Raw genomic sequence first — 16,179 nt, 5'->3', positions numbered from 1 at the left:
GCAATGAGTTCTCCTCTCAGTTTCCACACATATGCTTTGAAACTGTCACAGTTGTTGTTATAGAAATATTCACAGACTACACCCATCATTGCCTCTATCACACATCCAGGAACACGCCCTCTCAAAACCAAATCACCTCTTTGACCAGCCTGCTACAGTGATATATACAGTTTGGAAGCTACAGTCCTCCTCTGTCTTCTAATAGCAAAAGGATGAGTTTCATTTCTAATGCCATTTTATTTAATCATAAGTAATGACCTGAGGTACTATGCCTTTCCCTGCTTCCCTATTGCCACATGAAACAGTGTAAGGCAAAATGAATGCCTGGTTGCCCATGAAAACGGGGGAAGAAGGATACTAAAGCAAGAGGTTAGGTTGCACTTCAGGTGGGGTTGGAAAGTGGTGTAATGCACAGGATGTGTGAGAGCTGTCAGGAAGGGCCTAGCAGAAGTTATCGAGGGACAGTTATTAGGTCACACAATCCTAAATCTTCTCTCTCCTTGCTCTCCAGACAGGAATTAAACTGGCCTGCTCCAGGACCTTTCATGCTTCAATCCCCACCAGACTGTATGCCCTCTCAACTCTCTCCACAAATGTGCATTTAAATTAGAAAACTAGAGTTAGCCTTCCTGTTGAGAAAAGGGATTCAGCTCTAGATCCCAAACATCCCATGTAACTATTTAAGTCTTATTTATGGTAAAACTTTTGAAGTTACAGCACAGTAAAGAGCTTTAGCAGAAACTACTGGTATGTTCACCCCTCAATCACCCATGACCTGCTGGTCAGAGAACTCACGGGTACTTGCGATAGGATCAGGGTACAAGATGTGCCAACACAATAGCTCTCTTCCACTGGAAAAGGGGAGTTTCTCCTCTCCCTGCTTGCAGTTGCAGATCCGACACTTGCGCTTACCAGAATTCTGCGAATTGCCTTAACCTGTTAATGCAGCAGAAAACTATCCCAGGAAACATCCAATAGATGATGGGAAATTCATGAGAACCGCTTCACTTGATTAGATGCAAATATGGTAAATTTATACTGGTGAAGACAAGCTCAGCAGCAGCTTGTTGTACTGTAGATATTCAGAGGTAGTCTTTACTCAAAACAGTCTGAACGCCCATCTTATCAGCCACAGCAGCTTTCTGGAGGTTCTCGAAGGAACCTGTGGAATTATCTTCCATGTGTTTTCCAATGCACAAATGATACCCATGGGTACTCCAGCACAGCACATTAGATAATGAGACAGAGGACAACATTGCTTAACTTCCCAGGTAAAAGTACCATTCAGCTAACATTTAAAGCTGTTCTGCAGCTCGAAGGTAGCCCTGAAAGAAGACAGCAGATGGCACCGTATGGAACATACTCTCACAAAGCAAAACCATGATGAGCATAGCCAAGTATATTGTGTTGAAACTACAGTGCATTGGAAGCATAAAGAAAAAAGGACCCTGAAGTTGACTCACAAAAGGAAAAGCTAGAAAATAAAACAGTGATGAAACAATTACATCATCACATCATGGCCAGTCTTCGCGAACGAAGATTTGGGAAAGGTCATTAACCCTTCGAGCCTGCACAGTGGATGTTTTAGGTGAGACACAGTGTGCGCTGAACTGAGCCCACCCTTTAATCCTGAGGTTCATCTACCGGGGTTGAGCGAGCTTGGACGGCGGCAGTGAGGTCCTCAGGACGTAGGTTTGTTTAGAGTGACCTTCTCTTAGATGGATGGCCTTACAGGGCTGACGAGCTCCATCTGCCCGGAGGAGTTCCTTGACCGGGAATCGAACCCGGGCCGCGGCAGTGAGAGCGCCGCATCCTAACCACTAGACCACCAGGGCATGACGTATTTCACGCAAAACATGTCATCCAGTCTTCTGCCAAGCAAAAATTGGGCTTTACTGTGGGAGGGTGGGGCGAGCGTTGGTGAAGCAGTGGTAGAACACAAAATTAAAGCACTAAAAATTCCTTGGCTCCTAAACATGTTTAGCCATAGGAAAATAATTACATTTGTTATCAGTAGATTACCTGAGATATCACAAATTAAGACACCGTTGCAAGTATTTAAGGTAGTCTCTCCAGTGCCATAATCCATTTTCTATTTGGCAAATGAAAGATTAAAACTGTTACAGAGTAAAATGAATTATGAGACACATGCAATAGTTTTTCAAATGTTACTTCAGACATCTGACATTAGATAAATCGTTCTTGTAACCTGAGTACGAATAAAATAGTCAAAACACAGCAGCATTGCACAACTTCTTGGAAAACTCAAACACTGCATTGGCTTTCATGGTTCTCGTTCTACACTAAAGTGAGCCAAAGAGACGCCCATTTACTTATATTGTTAACATCGATACAACGCCAAAGCTCCAATTTTGTTTTGCTGACCTTCTAAATTAGAAGAATTGCAACTTTAAGGCGTTTTATCTATTGCCAGAGAATGAATTAAAGACATTTTAAAGACCTTTAATACTCAAATGATCAACCTCAAATATTTCAGCCATGAAGATGAAGCTGCCTTTTACAAGATAAATATTTCAAACAATATTTATGAAATTCTAAGTTACTTAACTGACTTTCTGAATCCTGCTTGGGATAAGTTTAGAATAAGAAGGAAACACATTCAACATATGCAATAGATTACTAAAAAAAGTTAAAAAAAATGGATAAATATAGAAAAGTATTCTGGACAAGAAGGCTTGATTTGTTGTTTTGCTTCTGCATCAAGAAAATGTATTGCTGTATTTTCAAATCCTCTGTCGATAGCACACACATATTGTATTCCACAAGTATTCCTCCCAATCAGCTGCATCCTCAAAGAGGTAGTTTCCATACCCAGATTTTGTTAACATATCCATCTATTGGGAAAATAGGAATAAAAATTAATAAAGCTATACTTTTTGGATTTAAAGAAGTTGGCTACCATTTATGTATAATAGTCACAAAAAGAGAATGCAGAACTCACAAAAAAATGTAGGCTGCCCAGCTACACGTGCTAAAACAGTTTAAAATTACATAATTACACGCTATTTTTCCCTTCTGCAAAATCCATATTAAAACAACAGGACAGACAGTGGCAATGTATACAGTGAGTCATTATTTTACATAAATGTAAATAATACTGTATTAAACAGTCTAGAAGATAACAGCAATCCCACTAAAAACACCACCGAAAATCAATAATCAAGTCAAACTCACATCCTCCACTGCAATGTAGTTTCCCCAAGGATTTTGCTTGTTTAAGTGAGAGAAGTTTTGAAAAGGTGTTTTGCAATTCTTCATGGATTATCAGCTGAAGAGAACTTGAACGTGCTCTTTACCTAACAAACTAACATAACCCATATAAATTCACTGCCATAGAAAATTATATGATGAGCATTGTAACACCTGGAAGTAATTATCATTACAGTCCACATACCCCAGTTATTTATGTTAGATTGGCTCTTAAAAAAGTAGCATATGATACCAGACTTCAGTGTCCTATAGCAGACAGACATTTTAAATACCACTTTCTGCTCTTAGAAGCACTCATGTAAAAACACTCAGTTATTCTTTGTTTAAAACAGACCATTTCTTTTCCTAAAGCACAGGAATACTGCCACACATAACAGCAAGAACTTCTGAAGTATAGGAAGCATTTAATTCTCTGTATGCCAATGGAGCTTTTACCCTGGGAAAGCAGCACTAAGTTGCAAAATACAGAAGCTGATCTATTTTGTTTGTATCTATGTCCTTAAATTCATTCCTCGGGCTGCTTCAACTTATGTAAGGTGTGGTGCAGCATTAGGGTCAATGTCACAGTACCTCTCAAGCCCAGACACATTAAAAACACTTCAGTTTGACTCCCAGTAACAGCTTGGATGAAGACCACAAACTGCTCAGCTCTGGGGCCGGAAATGAAGTCTATCTGTTGGACATACTATAAAAAGACTAATAGCAAGACTTGTCCTAAGTTTACTTCGTTCTCCAAACAAGTAGTAAGACTGATGGCTAGAAAAAGTTCTGCTAAAAGAGTTAATAATAATAAAAACATCACCGCACATGCTGCTACAGGGTCCAGGCTCCAAAGGCTCCAAAAGCAGCCACTCTAATGGCTTTGCTAAGTAGAAAGAAGCCCTCAGGATCAGCCCTAAATGTCACTACAAATATACCTCAAAGGGCTTGCAAGAGTGGAATTTTCAAAAATTAAGGAGGAAAGTCTACAACACATACACAGACAGACATTAAATGGAAAATAACCTGACTAAATCAGAAGAGATTCTTGTGGAACAGCAAAGACACCTCCCTAACCTCAGTCTAGCCCCAACCCACTCAAAACCTATTAGTTCCTAAAGGATTTTGAATTTTCCTGATAACTGTACCGGGCAAAATTTTTATTCTCCCCTTCCCCCACCAGTTCAACATGAGACAGATTTAAAAACACGAGTATTAGGGTTATAGGCTGCCAAAAAAAGAGACTATTAGAGAGAGAGTCATGTTAGGAAGCAAAAGGTAACCTTTATAAACCACCCTAACCCTATGTAATCAAATCAAATTTCCGTTTTAAAACCAGAACATACTAAGCTGTTCAAATAATAGGATATCTGCCAAAAAAAGTCCATTCAAGGATTTTCATTGTAGCATTTGCGCTAGTTAGTCAAGTGTTTGTGAGTGTTTGCTGAAGACCATTAAAAAAAAAGAATCATGGCATTAAAAGCTAAACTTGATGGTTCAGTTGACGCAGCCAACATAAAACATTCGGATATCTTTTCCTTTTCATGTTTCACACTACTATCCATAAATCAATAAAAGGGTCAACACTTTGCAAGCATTCTGTCTCACCTCTTACGTTTTCCAAAAGAAGACTGCACAGAGACTAGGGATAGTCTGTACTCAACCATACTCTGGCATGTGTTTTATGAGTACTGCCTCTCCTACCTGTCATGCATAACCCCATTACTGCACCCACATGAAATCTGATGAGGTTTTCACCCCAATTACAAGTTGTGCAAGTGAGGAAAGAAACACTACTTGCTAAATAAAGATGACAGAAGACAATAGTAGAGCAGAGGTTTGATTCTTACATGACTGCTATTTTATGAGGCCACACAGTGAACTGCTTTTCAGCTGCATCAATCTAACTGAACAAATCTAGCCGGAGGTCTCCCCACTCACAAAGCAGTCTCAGCTGTGCCTCCAACTCTGTCCAATGTTCTTTTTCCAGATTATCCTCCTTCCATTAAATTTCTAATATTTACCAATTTCACAAGCAGTGGAGAAGTTCAGTACAGTCAACTGCACATCATCTTGACTGTTAATGCCATAATGACCTCATAGAAAAATTTACTTGGCTACAAAACAGCTCCCTCCAAGCAGCTAAACAATATCTTACAATCTAGAAACCCCAAAAGCTAGACTAACCTGTGCTAACAGTTTCTCAATCCATGTCATACTGCAATAAGTGATCAAAAAAGATGTCTGATCTAGGTCTTCCTCATTAAAGGGTGGGTGGTGGTGGGATGGTGAAACCTGGTAGACTATTCTCACATCTCTAACCTTTCCTTCCATGAACACACAGGCTCTGCTGAATCAGATTTAGAGACTATGCTAGAATATTTTTCCTACTAAAATAAAATGGCAGAAACTAGTTTGAGCTACCTGAAATTCTGCTAAAATTATTAGTATTACTAGAGCATGAAAAACTTCCATCATTCAAATGTTAACAGTAAGAATGTAATCTTTAAAAAAAATATTCCAATAAAATAGTAATACTTATTTCATAGAATCAAAAAAGTTATGAATGAAGACAGTATAGCAAGTTTTTAATATTAATCTCACGACATTTGCAACATCTCAAAATCAATTCAAAGTGATTATATTCAAACTGGATTGGAATCAAACACTTTCCTGAGGTCTGGAAGTTGTCTAAGATTATAAACAAAAGGAATTGTTTTGGAAAACAATCTTAAAATCTGTGGGAAATATTTCCTAAACAGATCCACATTCATGTACTCCCTCCCCTTCAACAAGACTGGGATGGGCTGAAAGCTCCAACAAGACAGCAGTTTGGAGACAAAAATGGCTGCCATCCCTCAAGAACACATTTTCTGTACAATCTGCTGTCTGTTTACCCAGCAAGAAGAGTCATTAGTAGGTAAGCCATGGCCAGATGAATTACCTGGGTGGGCACTGTTAATTGAGATTATCAACACTATCATCCTCTTTACATGATTTTTCTCCCTCTCCTTATGAATACCAGCTTAACTACCCTCATTCACCTCTTCTTTCATCATTCCTGTTGCTCCAGTGTCTTAACATGCTCTGTCTTTATATGTATACATTTCTTCACTCTATCACTGAATCTCAGGTTACCCTCTAAAGTCAGTCACTATTTACATTCCTTCCCAATGTTCATATGCTTCCTTAAAAATAAGAGGCTAAACTGTAATATGAAAAACTGGTGGTGAACAGGCTTAGGGAACTAAAATGTTACAGTATTTTGAAGTTTACCTCATTGAATCAACTTACTATGACTTCTTTATAGCAAGCACAAAGAAAAAAGCAGGACTGCCCAGTGGGTGACAGAGGAGAACTACTACAGAAGGCAACCATCAGATCAGCTAACTACAACATAATCCCGCAACCTTACTCTCTCCCAACTAAAACAGCACATTTACACAACCTCCAGTGATCGATCAATTCCACATACCACTTCTAATGTTCACTTGAGTCACACTTTGTATTTTAATGAAGCTTTCATGTCATATTTATAGGTGTTAAATTATATTTTCATTAATGGAAGAAGTTCATAACAGCTCAAGAATCCATCTGGCAAACATGATTTGAATGCAGCAAAACCTGTCTTTTTGACAGTGCCTCAGATAAAAATCTCAACTTCCTTTAACCTATCTGCCTCTGAAATACAAGCAATGACACTGACCTTATGTTTATTTTCACCAGTTCCTCCCCATTCAGCAAAGCCCACTAACGGTAGATGATGGTATCAGTGACGAGAAAGTGCATCGTTTTCATATGTAAAACCCGTACTTGCCACCAGCACAATTATGACCTCAGTGAGGTACAATAAACAATGGTCACCCTAATGGCAGGTAAATAGCTGGTGGTTTGAGCGATCAATGCTGCTGGTTTGGAAGAGGCAAAGATGTGTAGGAGATTGAGGTAGTGCTGTCAGGAACTGGCAGGGCAGTAGGAGACAACATTCCCGGCAGGAATAAGTAGGCAAATGTACCTGACAAAGGCCACACTGGTGTGTGCCATCCTGCACATGCAAACTGGTACAGAGATGGTCTCATGCTCAGACATACCAGCTTCTGCATTCCAGCTTAAGAAAGCTTTCACTACGGTATCTGATATTAATCTGGCTTTTAGCAAGATGTTGAAATTCTCAGGGAAAGACAGAAGTTAGATCTAACGTCATGGGATATGATTAATGATTCAGATACAGTTCTCACACGTGTGACTTAATGGTAAGAACTGTGCAAACAGAATGAATGCTGCTATTTTGACAGCACTCTCTGAAGACTACTGATGTACCAAAAGTTGTTACAATTTCAGTTAGTAGCAGTACCAGAATGCAACAGTCCCGCTAGATATATATACCTTCTACATATACTACACATATAGATTATTCTATATACATATACATGATACAAGCAGCCAAATGAAATAGCATATGGGCATGCTGGAGCTGTACTTTAGAAAACCAGCAAATGGAAAGTAGCCCCTGTTGGCGTTCCATAATTTTGGTTGCCCTGGTTCAGAAGCCATGCTGGCATTTAAGGCAACATCTGACAGAAGGAATGCTCTCACTTGACAACTGAGTTAAATACGCTGTTGTACTTTCATGAAAAGCTTTCACTGCGCACTTGTGTGTACGTAATACAGAAATTAAGTTCTTGGTCCACCCAGCTGCCAAACCACACAACAGATGAATCAGACACAAAACCTGTCCATTCCAATGTACCATCGCTATTCATGTTTCAAGTTCTTGGCCTGTCAATGGCACAGCTTAATGTCAGTGCTGCCCGACTTCTTGTATCAGCTCACCTGACCTAGAAGCTGCCAAAAAGTCCTTGGACCAGCTCAAGTATGGAAAGTAAACAAGACGTGAGAAATAAAACGAAATAAAGTGGCATACTACACGAAAGAGTGTGAAAGAGTGTGAAAAAACCCCCCAGTAATCCTGGTGATGATGAAAGGTCACAAGCTCTTAAGTGACAGCACAGTGACCTCAAAACCAGTTTGTTTCTTCTTTGCACAGGAAGAATGTTTTATATTTTAACAAAGATCAAAATCAAACACTGTCCTCTCTCTACTGCCTTGGTCTATAGTACTACATTTGGGTCATTTCTGGAAGAGATGCCAACCTGAGTGAGTCTCAGTGGTTGATTTTATAAAACAAGCAAACCTTCCCTCCATCCCGAATCAAACCTTAATTTTATTGTCAGAAAGGCAGCTTGAAAGGGATGTTAGGAAAATAAAAAAAAGTTGTATTTGATTCAATTAATATGTAGAAAATCCAGTCCTGCCCTTCTTCCCACCTTAGACATCCTGTTTCATATGTCCATACCAGAAAAGTGATGCTTAAGTAAATGGGAAAGCTTTCTGCACCTTAGAGGCAACAATATTTTTCCACTCAAAAGAATAAATTATTTGCCTAATGCTCCTCATTTTATCAGATATACCTCAGCTTCCCCTTTTGTGATCCTTTTGGATCACAAAATGAATACTAGAGAATAGGTGACAGACTTATCAACACATTGCAAGATATCCTATGCAAGCTTGACAGAAAAAGCCAAAGAAATTGAGAAAAATATGGAACTTTTCTACCAGGAAAGACTACAGCCACTGACCTGGAGAAAAAAAAAAAAAAAGAAAAAAGAAAAAAGAGGAAAATCCAGTTTACCTGGAGAAGCTGCTGAAGAAGCGGCTAAAAAATGAAAATAGAGCACTGCTTTTAATCTGTTTTCATAAGCTCCTTTCCCACAATACATTCAGACTTGTAAGATCCTTCCAACTATGAAAAACCATTCCTACCTAGCTACTTGACACTATTTAAGAGAGCAACATCATTTTTTACTCTTTCCACCAATAACGCTGCTGCAATAGAGAAAGCCCTTTGTTTTCCCTCAGTTTCTACCATTTTAGGTTTGCTTTCCTACTAATTAACTTAAGTGCATTTGCCTCTACCATTTCTGGCATGCAGCAACACAACACTGGCATGATTCTTGACATTTCAACTGCTTCTCACAGACCTGCATTAAAATCAATGAGTTTTGTCAACTTCATCTATTCTCTAATTAACAAAGGTACATAGAACAGCACGGGCAGCAATGCCTTCTGTTTGTGTACTCAGGAAGATGACTTTGCATCAATTTACACATTGCTTTAAACCAGGAGTTTATCTTTACAGCCGTATCATGACTACGAACTTAACTCCCATAGCACCATTTTAGTGTCCTTCAGGGCTTAATAACTAAAGTTACGCAACTCAACACTGTAAAATTTCCATTTATCCAACAAGGATGAGCCTTGACTATAAAAATCTGATAAAGTTGCACAAAAATGTAGGTTGCATGCTTAAAAGTTTCCTCTATGATAGAAAGGAAAGCCTTTATGCTTAAATTTGGACAGAAGAGCCTGAGAACCAGGATACAACCTCAGGTTCACAGTCTCATTGTAGATGTGTTTAACTTATACTCCCCCCGTTGTTAACTTCATTAATTGAAAGTTTGCATTCCTTCTATTCATTTGTGTTTGCAGAAAAACACTTAAATCATCGGCAATTACTTGACAGTTTGAAGATATTTTGAGATACTTGGCTTTCACATCACAAAGCTTTATTCCTTCAGACAGCATTTAAAAACAAAGCAATTCCTTGTTCTCCATCGACTATTCTGAGCCATGATTTGTGAATGGATTACATTTGGGGGGGGGAAGAAACGAGGGGGGAAAAGCTAGCTAGAAAAGAGGAAGTTGTGCTTTTGAAACTATGAAAGTGGAGTCCGTGCTTTGCAGAGAAGTACAGCAACAAATTTCAGTAACAATTTCAGATTAATCTTAACCCAGAATATCTACCGTGCATTGCAAAACGAAGCATCTCCTTCCTTCGTGCAATTAACACCCAAGACATAAAATTTTAAATTAAAACCTGAGAATTCATTATTCTAAAGTCATTTGGCGCTTATCCTACTTAAAGTTCTAAAAACCCCACGGATTCCCAGGATGAAGTAGCCACTAGTATAAAAATTCATTGTCACGTTTTTGCACTAAAAAAAAAACCAAACCTGCCCCACAAGTCTCGTCATCTTTCACTTCGCCTTGCTGCAAGGAACGAGCGCAGCATTTCTTGATCTCATACATAAAATGGTTTCAGTCCCCTCCAACAGGGAAAAAGAACAGACGGCTTCTACAGGAGGGAAAGCAATCTTTGGAAAAACTAAGATGTGTAGGAAAGAGCAAAAGTCCTTGGGCTCAGAAACGCAGCTTCGAAACACCTGGCAGTAAATCAATGTCACCCATTTCGCTCTAATCCCTCAAGTCACTTTTATGAAGATTACTTCCTGCAGTGCATTCCTCACCCTCCTCCCTCCCCGGCCGACAAGGACTGTAGGAAAGATCACTCCGGGAAGCCGCACAGCACATCTGGGACCGGCGCCGCGACAGCAGGACCACGACCGGGACGCGGGTCACGTCTGGCACAACTGCTTCGCCACCAACCCCCGATTCCCGCCCGGCTCCCAATTCCCTGACAGCGCCACAACTTTCCCCGCGCCCCTCGGAGAGTCCTGCCGCAACTCCAAGGGATCCGGGGGAACTGCCGCCTCCCCGTTCCCGCGGTCTCCGCCGCCGGGGACACCCAAGCGCCCAGCACCGCTTCCCTTCTCCCGCCCCGCGGCGCCGACCCCTCACACTCCCTCCGACCTGCCACAGCGTGTCCCGTCCGCAGCGCCTTCCTTCCGTCCCCCCTCCCCGGCTCCCAGCGCGGCCGTGGCTCTCGGCTCCCTCCGCAGGGCGCAACTTGGCGGAGCGTGGGGCGGGGGGGGCCACGGCGGGGGGAAGGTGCGGGTGTCCCCCCGCCCCGCTCATGGCGCGCTGCTTTCCCGCCGCCCCGTCCTGCCCGGCGGCGGCGGCGGTGGGGACTCACCAGGGGTCGAACTCGTGGATGATGCTCTCGAAGCGGATGACGGCGAAGAGCCGGGAGCTGAACCCGGCCAGCCAGGCCAGGAAGAGGATGGTGAAGGAGAGCAGCGACTGCCAGCCCGCCGGCTGCGACAGGCCCCCCGACAGGCCGCCGGCGGCCCCGGCGCGGCTGTGGAGCGGCGCCGCGGAGTTGGCGGCGGGTCTGTGCTTGTGGTCGGGGGCCGAGTGCTCCGCCATGTTGTACCCGGGGCTCCCTCGCAGCCTCTCCCTCCGCCCGGCGCGTGCGGGGAGGAGGCGGAGGAGGGGAGGGGAGAGAGGGAGGAAGGGCAGGGGGAGGGAGGCTCGGCGAGAGGCGGAGCCCGCCCGTTCCCTCTCGGGGCTCCTCACGGACTGCCCGCCGCCTCCTGGCGCACCCGGGCTCTGCCTCCTACCGCCGTCACCGTCCCCATCCCCCGCCGCGGGCGGGAACACGGCGCGGCGCGGGCGAGCCCGGGGGGCGGGGCCTGGGGGCGAAGGGGCGGGGCTGAAGGCGACGGGCGCGCGCGCGGCTCCCAGGAGCAGAGCGACGGGGCGGGGGGGGGGCTCTGCAGGGGAGGGGCCGCGGACGGGACCCGAGCGGATCGGGGCCTCCCTTCCTCCCTCCCGAGCGGGAGGTTTGACATTGCCGCCCCACCGGAGCGGGAGGAGTTACAGGGGGAGGGCGGGGCTCCCATGAGAAGGCGAGGGGAAGGGCCAGTCCCCGCCGGTAGCGCCCCTCTAACAGGAACTCCGGGGACGGCCTGTCACGGAGCGACAGGTATATAAGAGGGGCGGGGCCGGCCCCGAGCAGCCAATCGGAGCCGCGCGGCAGCACGCGCGGGGGGACGTTGTGCCCGTTGCTAGACGTTGGCGGGAGTGACTGACAGCTGTTTACGCCAATCGGAGCGCGACGTGCGAGTCACGTGGGCGCCCTCAGACGCCCCCCGGCGCCGTGCCAGGGCGCTGCGGTGCTGGTGGGCCGGCGGGGCGGTGTCGTTCCCGTTCCCGTTCCCGGCATGTTCCGCGCCGCCCCAGAGCACGTCGGGAGCTGGAGTCCGCGGGGCGGGGGCGTGGCGAGCCCACGGGCGCGCGGGCGGTAGCTCCGCTTCTCGGGAATGTTTGATTGTCTCGGTGGAAACCGCGTTGGCCGCGCCAAGGAACGTAGGAGAGCTTCTCCCTCGGGCAGTTGGGCGGAGTACCTAGGGGCACGGTCAGGGAGAGTCCTGGGTGCGCCACTTGCTTCTGCTGGGAGCGCTTTCGCAGAGTCAATCAGCGAATCAATTAGGTTGGAAAAGACCTCTGAGATCATCGAGTCCAACCTATGACCCAGCACCACGTTGTCAGCTAGACCGTGGTGCCGCGTCCAGTCTTTAACAACTGCAGGGACAGTGACTCCACTGCCTTGGTCAGGCACGGAGACCAGCACATGGAAACCTTGGCTTTTGTGCAGGGGGACAATTTTTTTTTTTTCCCATTTACTTCTCTTTTAGGAGTTTTCACATTGAGATGCTATTTGGAAGCCTTGTAGCTTCCTCAAATATTTTGTGAAACCTGTAGTTACAAGAAGAAAGTGGAGAAAACTGAAGGCTACAGAGGTTGCACAGTCAATGCTGTTTGAGTGGTCAGGCTGACCTTTGTTCTACCCTGAGATGGCAGGGGACAGCCTGCTTTTAGAAAAAGTATGATACCAAGCACAGGCAGAATAAAAAAAAGTGCATGGCTGTTGGTGCTGTTTACACCCACAGCTCATTTTGTGGCTTTTATGTAGGGCTGCATTTTTGAAATTAATTAGCTTGGGTTTTGTTGTCTGAGGTCTGGGCATTCCCTTGGGTACACAACTGTGGCTCTTCAGAGGTCCTGAAGACATGCAGTTCAATTTCTCTTGTATGGATTGGGACTACACTGGGCCTTAGTTGGCTAATATATTTCTAGTTAGTCCTTGCTGTTGTCCCTGGTTTTATTTTGTTTGCCAAAGGAAGAAAACAGTATGTTTCTTTGTAAGCAAAGTGGAAACCTTTCTATTAGACAACTAGAATGGTTTGTGTTGGAAGGTACCTTAAAGATGTAATTCCAACCCTCCTGCCATGGGCAGGGATCCTTCCACCAGACCAGGTTGCTCCAAGCCCCATCCAACCTGACCTTGAATGCTTTCAGGGATGGGGCATCCACAACTTCCCTGAGCAACCTGTTCCAGCCTCACCACCCTCACAGCAAAGAATATCCTCCTAACAGCCAACGTAACCCTACCTTCTGTAGTTTGAAGCTGTTACTCCTTGTCCTGTCACTCACACCCATGTAAAAAGTCCCTCTCCAGCTTTTCTGTAGGCCTCCTTTAGGTACAGGAAGGTGCTGTAAGGTCTCCCTGGAGCCTTTTCTTCTCCGGGCTGAACAACCCTGACTCTCAGCCTGTCTCCATAGGAGAGATGCTCCAGCCCTCCAATCATTTTCATGGCCCTCCTCTGGACTCTCTCCTACACATCAATGTCCTTCCTGTGCTGGGGCCCCCAGAGTTGGATGCAGCACTCCATTAAAGTTATTGCTTTAGTGGAAAGCTTTAACAATCTGTAGAGAATGCAACTATTTTTCCTCAATCCCTGCATTAGTCAACAGCTGTGACTTGGTCACTGTATTTGAAAGCAGAGCTACTGTATTGTAGGGTGTGTGTATGTGTTTTAGTATGAACACTTTGATGCACTGTTGCTCCTAAAGGACTCCATTTCACATACTCTTTTAGCATAAGGCTTAGGAAATCTTGCAGCAGATTTTGAGATTCAGTTTTGCTGAATCTGGCTCTTAAAAGGCTAAATTTTTATTTGGTGGGTGTTTGTTTGTGTTGGTTGTGGTTTGTTTGTTTGTTGTTGTTGCTTTTAATACCATGTTCTTTCTTATTCTTTTTTAAGTAGGCCAGTAATATATTTGAGATAGACCAAGTCAGACATTTGCCCCTTTTCTAGTATTGTCAGTGAAGCTTTTTTTAATGAGCTGACCAACTGACATTTCAAGTGAAGGATTTTTCTTTAATTGGCTCATGAACACAGAGAAACGTGACCAGAAATTTGCAGCTATCAAGTGTTTTCTAAGAGGTACTGGCTGATTTTACAGCAGGGTCAGTCTTGGTCTACTTTTCTGAGTTTCCATTCTCCCACTTGGGATCTTGTTTTTGGTAACAGCGTTCAAGCTTAATGATGCAGCACAGGAGCTGCTTTAAATGGCAGTGTGGTACATAGAATACCTTGTGTTTTCCTCTCTCCCCAGTCATTTTTCTACATGTTAAGGAACCAAAAAGGACTGATGATTCATATTAGCTGGGAAAAAAATGTGTATATCAGAGTTTCTTTTTATGTAAAATTTACTACCAGTGTTAACTTTCCTTGATTGGAAATCTGATTTATATAAAAGTTATTGCGTGTCATGGTGTGGATGAGGTTATATGGTGTTTACTTTAAATTTCTGTGCTATAACTTTTACTTGCAACAGGGAGGTTATATCATTCTGACTATATTGTCAGAGTTAGATCAGACAATTTTTTGAGCATAGACAAGCCTAGACAATGTGATTTATTTGAACACTGACTAATGGTAAAGTGTTTCTTTGTCATTGGTAACAAATTATATTGTTGCCTATTCATTTTCAAACCATTCAAAAGTCTGTCCTGTTGAATATCTTAGAGCTTGGGCAATGAAATTTAGTGGCAGCAAAAGCACAGTTCTAATAAAAGCTTTTATTAATGTTTCTGTAAATATATTGTTTGAATTTTTGTATGAAATAAGGTTTAATAGTCTTACTTTAAAATCAGTCAAACAAATGCACACAAATGGAAGAAAATGAGAGACTCCTATTGTTAGATGGAAGGATTTGGTGACTTTAATACAATACTGCCATGACAGTAAGGGAAGGTACATTTCTGTAGAGGAGATGCAAAATGTGCCTACTGGAAACTGTGTTCAACCCATACTAATAACTTGACAGGGAAAGATGTTTTCCACCTATTTTATTTTATTTATTTTATTTTATTTTAATATTTATTTTCCCCTCCCCCCCATCATATCGTCTTGTGTTCTTTGATTTGTTTCAAGGTAATTTGTTTTGATTTGTTCCACTGTGTGTGGTGGTGCATTCTTTGAACACAAAACCCCACAAAAATGTCCATGTTAGTGACTGTGGAGTTGACTTTGCATAGTGATTACACATAGTGATTATGATCACAGAAAATCAGTTTCCTATTCTGAACATGTAAAATAAGAGCCAAATACCTTAAGAAAAAAAAATCTTTCATTTCCAAGCTTCCTTAATAATGGAATTATACAGAGGAAAATGCCAAGTGCAGAATTCATGTTATGATTGTACAAACTAGAACATCTTGAAAGTTGTGGAGCTGCATATAGGAAAATGTCAGATGAAAGCTCCTCATTCCTCAACACAGCTACCATGTGTCACTGATGTTCAGTCTTCTACTGAAATAATGGCAGACAAAATTGGTGCAGAAAAATTTGCTTGTGGACACATCCAGGTAATAAATCACGAATCAGAAGTAGAAAGTCATGGTTGTTGGGAACAATTCATGCTTTTCACCAAAAATCATTAGAATCAATTATCAGTGTTTATTAACGGGAGTAGGCACCTTGGTTTAGAAAGCCATTTGAAGGGCAGTTCAGGTTTGAGGTGAATAAACAAGTCTCTTTAAAAAATCTTTCCAACTTTGTGGTCCTGCAGCTGAACAAGTTATAAAGCTTGGTGTTAAGATTTTTTTGAGGATGGTTTTAGAAATTAATAATAAAATACTTCCTGAACTGAAGAATATTAGAGTAGCACAGTCTGGCATAACTTGATGTGGTAGAGGATGCTTGATTTCAGCTATCAGTGCTCAGATGATCCTTGTTTAAAAATGTGTGACGGTGTTTAAATGAGAGAAAACATAATACTATTGCCCATAATTATCTTTGGGAATCTGAGGTTTAATACATTTAAAAATTCACTATCTATTGGTCTCCGTATAGACAAAATGACATGAGTTTAAAATAA

The 16,179-nt window shown here is 42.9% G+C and overlaps 1 protein-coding gene across 1 annotated transcript in view; it reads right to left on the bottom strand.

Annotated features, from left to right (window-relative positions):
• STT3B (STT3 oligosaccharyltransferase complex catalytic subunit B) overlaps positions 1-11,658 on the bottom strand; it is a 51,635-nt gene extending 39,977 nt beyond the window's left edge. The window contains exon 1 of the mRNA XM_027733404.2: positions 11,144-11,658. Coding sequence (XP_027589205.1) covers positions 11,144-11,376 — 233 coding nt within the window. The 5' untranslated portion in view covers positions 11,377-11,658. The remainder of the gene's footprint in view (positions 1-11,143) is intronic.
• Positions 11,659-16,179: the final 4,521 nt, after the last annotated feature.

This window comes from Pipra filicauda, unplaced genomic scaffold, assembly GCF_003945595.2.
Source record: "Pipra filicauda isolate LSUMZ 115617 unplaced genomic scaffold, ASM394559v2 scaffold91_size2508729_pilon, whole genome shotgun sequence".
In the NCBI taxonomy this organism is placed as follows: domain Eukaryota; kingdom Metazoa; phylum Chordata; class Aves; order Passeriformes; family Pipridae; genus Pipra; species Pipra filicauda.
The sequence above is the reverse complement of the archived record's forward strand: the minus strand, read 5'-3'. Positions and strand labels throughout refer to the sequence as shown.